Source organism: Pygocentrus nattereri, chromosome 14 (genome assembly GCF_015220715.1).
Source record: "Pygocentrus nattereri isolate fPygNat1 chromosome 14, fPygNat1.pri, whole genome shotgun sequence".
Lineage (NCBI taxonomy): Eukaryota > Metazoa > Chordata > Actinopteri > Characiformes > Serrasalmidae > Pygocentrus > Pygocentrus nattereri.
In genome coordinates, this window is record NC_051224.1 from 1,865,001 (window position 1) to 1,877,500 (window position 12,500).

Sequence of the window (12,500 nt, forward strand, 5' to 3'; positions counted from 1 at the left end):
TAGTACAGGTGGAGTATGGGGGTCTCGTGATCCGGGCTGATAAGCTGTACCGCATTTGAATGCTGCCAGCGTGCGCATGTTTTACATATGAGTGTTGTGACACAGCTGATGGAGAGACAGCAGATGAAAGAGGTTCAAAGGCTGCTCTTGAAATGTCAATTACGCCAGTGACTTATGAAAAAGTTAACGGGTGAGAGACATTTGTGGGTTGGTGCATTTTTTAAAATGTCAGCTGTTTAATCTTTCCGCTGGACGATGAAAAGGTCCCAAGGGTTAAGGGCCTGCATGGATTCGCTTGCGTGTGCACGCCGCATATATTTTCGGCTAACAGGGAACAAATACATGCGAGTAAATGTTGTGTGTGTACATCAGTTGGTGACCAGACTCTCACCTCCTGCTGCGGCAGGCGTCCAAGTCCTCCTGTAAAACGGACGCTCTCTTCTGGAGGAAGTTGACCTACAGCCAGCACACACACACACACACAAACGCAAACACACAGCAAAGGTTTAGAAGTGTGAGAGAGAATCTGTCTCCTTTACGGACACACTGAGAAACACCATCCAGAATCCAGAGCTCTGTGCAAACCCACCTCTAAATGACTGACCGGCAAAAAACAACGTGTCGGTGGCTCAAACCCAAAGTCCTGGCACTTTCGATATGAAGAAATTCCACACCATTTCAAGACTTTTAACCTTGTTCATTTTTAACTGTCACTTCAGTGAGATCGTTAACTATATCACTGCAACGGAACACATGAAATGTGATATGCATTAGGAGAACAATGCTGAGAATACGAGAATATGTACAGATCATCTTTCCCCTGTGAACGGGTTTTAGAGTCTTGCATCTATTACTTAAACAAAAAAAAAGGTAACACTTTACTGTAAGGTACGGTTAATAAGGCTACATTATATCTACATAAGCCTGTCATGAGGACTGACATAGACCTACATAAATGTTTATAAATGCCTATTCCAACAGACGTAATTTGCTATAAAGGTTGTCCTTGGCAATTTTGATCAGTTAGATAAAGTAGCCTTTAAGACAGAGGCTGCCTATTGGAATAAGCCATTATAAACATTTTTTAAGGGTTAAGTGGTTGGTTAGTGTAGTGGGTAACACCTCTGCCTTCTACACTGTAGACTGGGGTTCAATCCCCACCTGGGTAAGCACCCTACACTATACCAATAAGGGTCCTTGGGCAAGACTCCAAACCCCACCTTCACCTTCCTGTGTAAAAAAATGATCAAATTGTAAGTCGCTCTGCATAAGAGCGTCAGCCAAATACTGTAAATGTAAATGTCAGTTGTCATGCCCTGCTGTCGGAAGAAAACCTTGTATCTCCAAAATAGTAACTTTACAGGAGAAGGAAAAAACACACGTCAATGTCAGTCAATGGAACCAGAATTTTTCCCATGTCATTTTAGGTCATTTCTTTTAGGCCACTCATCATAAAATTTACAAACGTTGTAAAGAGTAAAAGATAAGTGGTTGGTTAGTGTAGTGAGTAACACCTCTGCCTCCTACGCTGTAGACTGGGGTTCAATCCCCACCTGGGCAAACACCCTACACTACACCAATAAGGGTCCTTGGGCAAGACTCCTAACACCGCCTTCGCCTGCCTGTATAAAATCATCAAATTATAAGTCGCTCTGGATGAAAGCGTCAGCCAAATGCCATAAATGTAAAAAATACTTTCAGATTATGTCAAAAACTGAAAAATGCCAAAAATGGAGATACAAGGTTTTCTTCCCACAGCAACGCATGGCAAGCTTATGCGCATGTCATGTAGCTTTATGAACTGTGCCCTACAGTAAAGTGTTACCAAAAAATATATTTTGGGGAAGAATATATTTTCTGGTAACACATGGAGAAGAATGAATTTCCAGTTTTCCAGGACGAGAAACTAGAGGTTTTATATTCTATATTTTCCAGACCCTCATACCACTCGATCTGTTTCGCCTTAGCTTTTCCTAAACCCTGCATTAAAAAAAACCCCATTAAATTAGAGTAGCATTTTAGTGCTTTTTGCATGAAGAGTTGAAACCTAATTCGATAGAGATGGTATTCCTGTTTCATAACAAATTTGTCAATATTCCTGCTGTCAGGGGACAGATGAACGCAAGCCACAGAGAAAAATCTATTTCTTTTCTTCTGCAACGTGTATCAAACAATAAACCAACTATCAGTGCAGTATTTGGGCGTCAGTAAAGCAAGCTGCAATATTTCAGGTCGACCTCAAAGTGCTATTCTCTAATTAACTTTCCACAACTTCAAAAGAATGCCAGTGATTTTTTTTTGCCCTGGCTTTTGCCTGAAATGAAGACGCACTCGAGACCTCAACCAAGATCCAGTTTCTAGTGGCTGAGAATTTGTGAGGTCCTTTTGCTCTAAGCGCCTGAACTTGGGCTAGGTAGGCCATGCCTGCTGCAGATCACAACATACAAACACGCTGGATCACAGAACATGATCAGAGTGAAAAGAGAAAAATCCAGTCAGAGTTTTTCAAGGGCCGAGGTCTTTGAACCCACACTCTCACAGAGCTGTTCATGGGGACTCCCTGGACCACAAGCACAGAAAAAAAGGGGGCTATTGTTTGGATTTGAGATGTTTAACGAAAATCCCCCCTTACACAAATGCAGGCTGAGTAAGGTCCACTGTAACTAATAAGCACTTGGCCGGAGCCCTTGAAGCCAGTATTAATGTGGTTGCTGTGTATAATTGTGCGTGAGGGAAGATGAATCAAGCCTGGGACTTCAAAGCCCAATGGCCAAATTAGATCCATGTCTATGGAAGAACTCGCACTACTTGTTAGCCTTTCGCCCCACTCCTTGTCCGAGAAATCAAATAAACAAGACACTCCAGTTCAAAGCTGCAAGGTTTCGCCTTTCTGTAAAGAAACAGCTGAGAGATGGAGAGAGGGGGGGGGGGGGTTGTGAAGGAGATGGGAAGATGACGCTGTGACCTCAGAAAAAAAGTGACAAATGTGATGACATTTAATTGTGGTAATCAAAAGGACAGAGCATCTTAAGCGGGGTCAAAACTTGGATGGTACAATGTGCTCAGCAAGGATGTAGCATGTACCACCAATACACCAACGCACAATGCTTTTTAAGGTTTCATTCAAAATAATTATACAAAGCATCTAAAAAAAAACAGCACAACATGCAGACATGAAAACTCACGAGCAGTGAAAAAGGCGACGAGTTCTGAAGCTGAAGCCGGTGAAAAGATCAGCGTGTACAGTGCGCCTCTCATCTGTGTTCTATTGGCTCCATAATGCTTATAGTGCTTGGACCCCGAATAATTGCAACTTTTACTTTCAATTTTATTTTTCCAGTCATTTAAATGTCTTAGTGTTGTGACAGTCCAAAGAAATGAATGCATCCATCATCAATTTCAAATTCAGATGCAAGTGATATATCTTACATGTCTAACTTTTAAGCCTACTGCTCAAAAGCTACAGAAGACAGAAATCTGAATAGGCAAAATTTTCACCGCTCACAAAATATCTTGGTTCTATCTGTCCCATAAAAGTTCCGTAATATAAAAGTGAGAGAACCCCTTTCCCCCTTTCTTAAAATGAACAACTCTGAGACCTACAGTATTCATGTGAATGACATTCAGCGTTCAAAACAGTCATGAGTTTGCTTATACAAACGTGGGGAGAACATCAGTCAGAAATAAAAAACATTTAGAGCAGAGAGGTGTTCCTGTGTGTGTTGCTTGCCTGTGACTTGAGGGAGGCAATGGTGTCCTCCAGTTCCTGTCTGAGCTCAGCAGGCATCAGGCCTTTGATCTTCAACTCATACTCCTGACGGATATGTGTGATCTACAGAGACAGACAGGGAAAGAGAGAGAGAGAGAGAGAGAGAGAGAGAGAGAGAGAGAGAGAGAGAGAGAGACAGAGAGAGAGAGAGAGAGAGAGAGAGAGAGAGACAGAGAGAGAGCCAGAGAGAGAGAGAGAGAGAGAGAGAGAGAGAGAGACAGAGAGAGACAGAGAGAGAGAGAGAGAGAGAGAGAGAGAGAGAGAGAGAGAGACAGAGAGAGAGCCAGAGAGAGAGAGAGAGAGAGAGAGAGAGAGAGAGACAGAGAGAGAGCCAGAGAGAGAGAGAGAGAGAGAGAGAGAGAGAGAGAGAGAGAGAGACAGACAGACAGACAGGGAGAGAGAGAGAGAGAGAGAGAGAGAGAGAGAGAGACAGAGAGAGAGAGAGAGAGAGAGAGAGAGAGAGAGAGTGAGAGAGAGACAGAGAGACAGAGAGAGAGAGAGAGAGAGAGAGAGAGAGAGAGAGTGAGAGAGAGTGAGAGAGAGACAGAGAGACAGAGAGAGAGAGAGAGAGAGAGAGAGAGAGACAGACAGACAGACAGACAGGGAGAGAGAGAGAGAGAGAGAGAGAGAGAGAGAGAGAGAGAGAGAGAGAGAGAGAAAATGAGACAACCACAAGCTCAGTAACAGCGCCCCCACCAGGCCGCCGCACACTGTGGTCAGCCCACAGAAGACTGGAGCACAGAGCAAGTCCGACCAACAAAGCCCTCCACAGAGGAGAGCAGTCTGTCTAGCCCTTAAATTACACACTACAAACCATAGCCTGTAGACTAGGCTTAAACAGTTTGGTCAGGAATCCCCCGGCCACCCCCCACACACACATAACTGGGGTGCTTGTTTGTCAGAACTGCTGAATGGACAAGATGTGGTGTGCTGTGGAGTGAGGATGCATGGAGAGGTCATGGCCATAGAAGCTTCTGCAAACTAAGCGTTGCTTAAAATGGGCTTAGGCACGAAGAAGCTACATTAACGCGATCTCAGGATTTATAATTGGGGGGGAAAGTCGTCCTAGGTGTGGCCTTTGGGTCTCAACGTCTTTAAAATATGGTTGCCATCTTTTTCTGATTTTTCAGTTTTTCAAAGGGGGGGGGGGTAGTGAGAGAGAGAGACTGCACATGAGGAAAGATGATTGCCTTTCCTAAAATAATTTTCCTGTTGTGGATTTAACTGATTGTTCGGGCTTTCTGTAATTAATCTTTCAGGGTACAATGAAAGGATTGGGAGGCACTTCAAAGAGTGAGAGTATAAATTATCTGAACACAGCGCTCCATTCCTTTTTTTCCGTCCCAGCACAGTGTGTAGTAGATTAGGCCTTTGCCACTTAGCCAACCCTCCTCCTCCTCCTCCTCCTCCTCCTGCTTTTTTAGTGTCAGACCAGTAAGTGTAAGGAAAAACACATGAGGCGATCAATATACTTTTTCTTGGAGAAGGAAAAACGAAACTTGAGAACAGCTCTTAAACAAACGCTCAAAAAAAAACTAGAGGATATAATTCGAGTTGCCGCAAAACTGAAAGGCTACAAACTTTCCTGGTGAGGAAAGACGGCCTAACAATAGATATACTGTAAATTTAATATGGTGATGATTTATGGCCAGGGAAATCAAGACTACGCAAGTGTCTTTTCAAGGCTGTGCATCCAATGCCTCTTCAAGCTGAACACCAGGGCACTTCCATATCCACAGCAGCATCTCAATTACCGTCCTAAGAACTGGACGCAGTGCATCCCGCAAGACACTGTGGCAGACCCTGCATACTAAACCGATGCGCCAATGGCTAATCAGAGCTGACTCTCTGCAAGTGTTTGCCTCTAAGTGTGGGAGGCAGAAGTATTGGTGAGAAAGAAGGCGGGGGAAGATGTTTGCATAAAGCTGCCGTCTGTTGGACAACTCTCATGGAAAAAAGCCACGAAGCAGTACGGTGCGTCTGGCTGCCGGCCCAGGGCGGACAGCTCTATTAACTCAGACTGTACAGCGCAGGACGATTCGGAATAGCAGGGAGTGGAGGCCATTCCCTCCAGCAGCTGTGCGAAGACAGCCACAGGTGGACCCGGCTGCCTGTGCATATTAAGGGTGCCGTTCCCCCTCATGTACAGTCAGGGCAGGGAGTGGAGGTTTGTGCTAGATGCCAGCTTTGACGCATGAGACATGAGCGTGGAGAGGTGGAAGATCCCTCGACAGCTGGGTACGCTCCTGTGGCAAAACGTCAGTAATTAGGGGCAGGAACTCGCCTCAGCCTAGGAGAGAATAGTTGACACTGTCAGAAACTGGTGCAGGACTCAACTTTTAAAACTGTCACAGTTGAACGCTGATGCTGTACAAAGTTTGTTCTCTGCAGTACTTCGTATATCTACTGTATGTTTGTATACTGGTCAATGGTCATTCTGCTCTACAATATATAAACTAAAAATGTAAACTTTTATTACTTGTTAACTCCGTCGGCCCAAAGTAGAGAACACTAAGCACATAATGCAGAATTGAGTAATTCAGTTCGGTGCAAATTCACTGACCTTCAGACCACCTTCTCTAAACGCTCCCTCCACCCACGATGATACAGCCACTATTTACATTAGTGCTGTGAGATCTTAGCCACAAAAGGCCAGTGTCTATGCGGGTTGCCACTCCAATGAAACAGGAGCACACGATCAGTTGTTTGGTTGGATAGGCGGAGACCAATTGGTGAATTCAGGTGTTCTCCTCCATGTTTGGAATGAATGAAGACCCTGATCTAGATGATTTTGAGGAACTCCTGTTTCGTTCTCTAAATCTTTCTACAAGCTTGTAATCACTAACACTTAAAATGTAACCTGAGAAATAAACGTATTTTTCTCTCTCTCTCCCCCTTCTTGTACTTTTAATGTCAGGTAAATTCCACCCACATGCTCTGCCTTCCTATCCTAGTAAATAAGGGGTCAAAACAATCAGGTTCTCGAGATAAAACCAAGGCCAAAGGCAAGGCCTTTAAATCCTGTACCAACTTTCAAAAACTTACCTCTACTAACCAATCTGATCCAGTTAATGATGAACTAATCTGCTGATGACTTTTGGTAGGAAACTGCAATCCATGAAAACACTAAACTTGTTCTATAAGTATTGCAAGTACAGCATAAGCTTAAAGTGTCATATTATTACATTATAAACATCTACTATGCTCTTGTCCAAAACCACAAATCTACAGCCACGTGCACCAAGATAGAGATCTAGAGCAGGTTTCCAAGGTCTTGTCCATTCTCCAACCAAGACCAGACCATCTGTCTCTGCTTCAAACCCAAACCAGAGAAGCTCTTCTAACTAGGGCTGCTCAGATAATGTCAGGCAATGGGAGGGTTGGGCACTAATGTTAAACATAGCATGGAATGCTACTGACACGGTGAGTTCCCTCAGAGATGACTATCCAGCATTCATAGAGAGCTCTCTCTGTTTCAGTGAATGGGAGGCAATGACAGAACCTGACAAACACCAGGGACAGGGTGGGGGTGGGAGTTTGGGGAGGGTCACTTTGAGGACACTGGCAGATCAAACTGCACTGGGCTTCTGCGCTCATTGATGGCCCAGATTATAAAGGCACTGTTCCCCACAGCTTACAAACTCAGCGCTCAACAATGTGCCTTCAAGTGAGCGGTTTCATCTTGCCTCTTTAAAAAAAAGTTTCTCTCTTTTTTTTTGTTCCTGATGAAGCGCTCTCCATTTTGAAGATGGAGAAAAGCAATGCCACCCCTCCAAAACAGTTCTCTGTTAAAATGACACTATTTCATCTATATATAGCCTTTAGATTGAGCTCGCGTTTGACTTGGCGCAGTGTGTCACACGCCGAGCTTTCTGACAGCTGCCAACTGAAAGTAACAAGGCCGCAGTGCTTTTAACGTTCAAATGAAGTTTGTCAGTTCGTCAGGAGCTTGATGTATGCTAATGAAGGGGTGGGGGGGGGGGGGGGGTGGGGGGGGGTATATGTGGCTGTGCTGGATGGTAGGTGGGGGGGTTGTGTTGTTGGGGCATGGGGCGTGAGGCGTGAGCAAGCGTCGGAAAGAAATGCAAAAGTGACAAAAACCCCTCTTGTCAGATACAAGGGAGCATATCAAAACCTGCGCCACTCACAAAGTTCTGCATCGGCACATCGCGCGTCTGGAAACCGGGTGAAGCTGTGCAGTGGGGAACCTTTATTTTCCACCCCCCCCCCCCCAAATAGCAAGGAGCTGCTCTGCGAAGAAAGGCATAAAGTGGGAATGTTTCTTCATGAGAGTGAAGTGAGGAGAAATTAGAAACCGGAGGAGGTGCTTTATGAAGTTATGAAGCAGAGATGTGCCTTGTGAAGTGTCAGTCATGTGGAGAGAGCAGCTCCAAAGTCAGCAGCTTTAGAATGGGCTAGCTAATGCAAAATGACTGCATTCAGTCAAAGGAGCTGCTGCATGACGCTCAGACAAGTCTGGATTATCTCAGGTGAGACTCCGTCAACTATGCTGATGTCCAGATCAGTGATAAACAGCACTGAGCAAAAGTCAGAGACCACCCTTCGTTTCCTTAATCACCCGTCAGAAGGGCAGCAGATATTATCTACTGAGTGCTTCCAGCCTTCTCCTTTATTGTAGCTTCCATGCTTTTCGGGAGACTTGCTTTCAGCTTTTCCAAAAGAAATCTGCAGGGATGTCTTTACACTCCTCCAAAGTTCAGCCTTAGAGATGGTGTTTTCTGCTTTTCACACAAACCAAATAATGCCAAAGACATCCAGTAATGTACGGGCTCTGGGCTGGTCAGTCTATTGTCCTGAAAACTCCAGCAGCTCCTGTTTGCGAATTCTCTTCTTTATTTGGTCCATTTCATTTTTTTCAGTGAGCATAGCTTCTTGACAGCTTCTTGACATCCTTTCAGTGTTGAGTTGCCTTCTCCCAGTAAAAGGATGGACAAAAACACTTGAGGACTTTTTCAGACTTGTGATTTTCTCCTCTCTCTCAAAGACGACAACTTTAAGTACTGCTTATCTGACGCTAACCGTTCTGGTGGTCTACTCAGTCTTGCACATTCATCCCGTTTTCTCTATATCGTTTATATACACCTCTATTGGAAACCTTTTCACTTATTTTCCTTTCACCTCCCCCTCCTAATGCAACTGGATTATCTTGTATCTAATCTCCTCTGAAATCTCTACCAAATAAAATGACAAAAAAAAAGACTTAATTATTAATTGTTTATTTAATTATTAATTATTAATAATTAAATAAACAAAGGGTGGTCTGTGTTTTGCACAATCCTTTATAAATGTGCAATGACTGTGAAAAAATACCACAGCATGGTGTTCTGATAACAGATGTACTGGGACAGGATTATGGTTTAGTGCTTTACAGACAGAATTACCGTCAACAAAAACATGTCCAAAACGAGCTGAAGTAGAAAAATGCCTAACATGTTTATAACTGCATTATAAATGGTGTACTTCACTTTCTCAATATGTATTAGAGCTATATGATGATGATACAACAGTTTCTTTCCCGAGACCAATGGTTAAACCTGGAGTGTCAGCTGATACTGATCCAATACTTCCTTGCTATAATCCACTGTTTAAACTTGTTTAAAAACACAAGTTTAGGTGTTTTTAACCATCTAAAAGTAGACCATCATGCTTGAAGTACTCAAACACTCTACTATCCTACAGGAAGAAATACACAGCTAACATTACAACACCGCACAGTGTGACTTTGTGCTGTTTCAGGGTAGATTTGTTACGAGATTGAATCAGATTCATTCTTTTGTCCCCTCTAATATCTGATCCAGCATTTTCTGCCGATATCAGCACGAGAGTGACACCTGGTATTGAACGGGTCCTGTGCAGACGGGCAGCTCAATCTGATTTTTCAGCATATCTCTATCTAGCAGAACAGTTTTTCTGAAGTCTGAACAGCAAAAAGCCGAACGAAGATACTTGGTTTTTGTCATTCTTGGTGTGGCAGTTTGTGATTTCAGAATGTGCATATTTACAGCTTAGACATGGAGAGCAGAAGAAGAAACATCTAGAGTACTGTGTGAAAGTCTCAGGCACCCAAGACACATTTTCAAAATCTATTTATTTGTGTAGTTTGTGTTTATTTGCTGAGAAAAGTGTTAATATTTGAATAAACTAAATTAATGGAATATTAATTAATAATGCTTTATATATATATATATATATATATAAACAGTGATGTTCTGGATGTTGGTGTGTTTTGTTTACCCATCTCCAAGCCGCTCCTCGAGGAAGTCCAGTATTATATGTAGTTAAAAAGCAGCTCCTGGTTTGACCAATCAGTGCTCAGTAAATTGAGCTCATGATGTAATTGATGATATTAACGAGTCTCTGTGGCGGCTGTGAAGGTGTCCAGGAAAAATATGGACCCGAGAAATTCTTGTTACTGTTTATTGTTTTTCTGTTTATTTGAATTATGAATACGACTTTATTCTAATGTATATTGTGATAAACTCCCTGCTGAGGGAAACTGGTTAAACATTTGATTAGACGCCTGAAACTTCCACACAGCGCTGTATGTAACATTTTTTACAGTGACTGCTTCATTCAAATATTTGAACTTGCCTGAATATCACTGGTGCAGTCTTGTTAGCAACTTACACTAATGTCATGTTCTGTTCATGCTGCAGTTATTAAGAATTGAAACAGTGTTGTGAAATAAAACATGACCAACGTGGATAAGCGAGCAAGTGCGGCTGCAGCCTGACCAAACAAATCAGATTTGGTCACTTTTAACTTGAAATCTGAACAGTCTGAGTAGCCAGATATAAGAATCAAATTCAATACGCCAACAAAGCACAACAACTCTATCATGTAACAATAAAAAAGCCACTAACATACACTCACCGGCCACTTTATTAGGTACACCTTGCTAGTAAAAGGCTGGACCCCCTTTCACCTTCAGAACTGTCTTAATTCTTCATGTCAGACTTTCAACAAGGTGTTGGAAACGTTCCTCAGAGATTCTGGTTGGTTATTTGAGTTCCTGCTGCCTTTCTATCATCTGGAACCAGTCTGCCCATTCTCCTCTGACCTCTCACATCAACAAGGCATTTTCGTCCACACAACTGACCGCTCACTGGATATTTCCTCTTTTTCGGACCGTTCTCTGTAAACCCTAGAGATGGTTGATCGTGAAAATCCCAGCAGATCAGCAGTTTCTGAAATACTCAGACCAGCCCGTCTGGCACCAACAACCACGCCACGTTCAAAGCCCCTTAAATCCCCTTTCTTCCCCGTTCTGATGCTCGGTCTGCACTTCAGCAAGTCGTCTTGACCACCTCTACAGGCCTAAATGCAGTGAGCTGCAGCCCTGTGATTGGCTGATTAGCTATTAAACAAGCAACTGAACCTAATAAAGTGGCCGGTGAGTGTAGAGTACAGCAAAAAAAACAAACAAACAAAAAAAAACCCAACAAATGCGCCATCCTTTCCTCACTTTAACATAAACCCATTTTAACAAACCACCATCCTCTTGGACTGCAAGACGAACTACCATCTGCAGATCCTCTGCACCAGGAGCTTTAGGTGACAAGTGAAATCCTACCTATTAAGAATATAACACTTCACTCCTTCAAGAGGAGAAAGCTCAGAGGAAGACTGTGTCACCTTGCTGCTGCTGTTTTCTTTTTTTTTTTAGCACTTTAAGGGCCTAATCTTTTCATCCAGCGTGGCGGGGTAGACTGCTCAGTACTGTATGCGGTCTTTGCCGACATTTTATGCCAAGCAGGCGCAGAGGGGCCTGGAAGAGCCTCTTTGGAAGAACATCTGTTTGAAGTCTGGGCAGAAAGAGGGCTGTTTTTTTCTCATGCTGAGGATCATATTACAAAGACATGTCTTGGAAGATAAACTGGGGCAATATCACGGCACGGAAAAGAGAGAGCAGGCCTCTCTGCCTTTTTTTTTTCCCTCTACACACATGTATGTGTGTACATATGCAAGCACACACAAAGTGAGAGACCTGACCTGGGGAGGGCTTGGGACTGGTATGCGGGTTTATGAGGTGGGAGTAGATGTGCTTTGCAGGCTCTCCTCCTCTAAGGGAGGACTGGAGAGGAGGGTCTCCTTAGTCAAATCTTCGTTTTTTTGGAGGTGGGGGGAGGGGGTGGGAGGGAGTGGCTCGCTCGTCAAGCAGCAATGTGGAGAGTAAACACCAGCTCTGAATGTACCCGAACACTCCCAGCTGACGGCCGCTGAGCCATCAAGCCTTGTGTGTCAGCCGTGAAGAAGCCTTTTCATAATGACTAGACAATAAGAGGGAGCTGTTTCCAGCTCAAGCTTTCAATTAACCCTCCGGGGCTCCTCCTTCACGCTCCCGAGTAAACATGCAGACACTAGAGGCAGTCTAGCCAATTGAGTGATGACCCTAATTGTCTGGTGTCTGGACGACGCTTTCCATAACTTGCCTAGTCAAAGCCAGTGATCTATTAGTGCTCCTTTAGATAAAAGGCATTTTTGGAGCTCCTCGGAGCAAGAAGGTGCCAATTCTCTGCAGCTGCTGCGAAGATCGAGCCAGGCTCTCGTTCAGCAGATGCTCTGGCCTCGTCCAAAACTGAACGTCTAAAGCACTGAGCCACGGTCATCAAGACAAAAAGGTGTCTCAAAAGACCAGAGATGCAGGTCTCTACTAATTACTTTCTTTTCTCCCCCCTCACTGTGTGTCAAGGTCAAAGCAGCCCTGTTA

At 43.8% G+C, this 12,500-nt stretch overlaps 1 protein-coding gene across 14 annotated transcripts in view; it reads right to left on the minus strand.

The window, feature by feature from the left end:
- The window catches only part of cep112 (centrosomal protein 112), a 238,026-nt gene that overhangs the window by 19,271 nt on the left and 206,255 nt on the right, over positions 1 to 12,500 (minus strand). For all 14 annotated transcript variants that reach the window (XR_005131447.1, XM_037545025.1, XM_037545026.1 and 11 more), the window contains 2 exons: positions 3,731 to 3,832; positions 392 to 456 (listed from right to left, as the gene is read on the minus strand). Coding sequence is in view for 13 of the 14 variants with exons in the window: in XM_037545025.1 (XP_037400922.1) it covers positions 392 to 456; positions 3,731 to 3,832 (167 nt within the window). In the remaining variant the exon portion in view is untranslated. The remainder of the gene's footprint in view (positions 1 to 391; positions 457 to 3,730; positions 3,833 to 12,500) is intronic.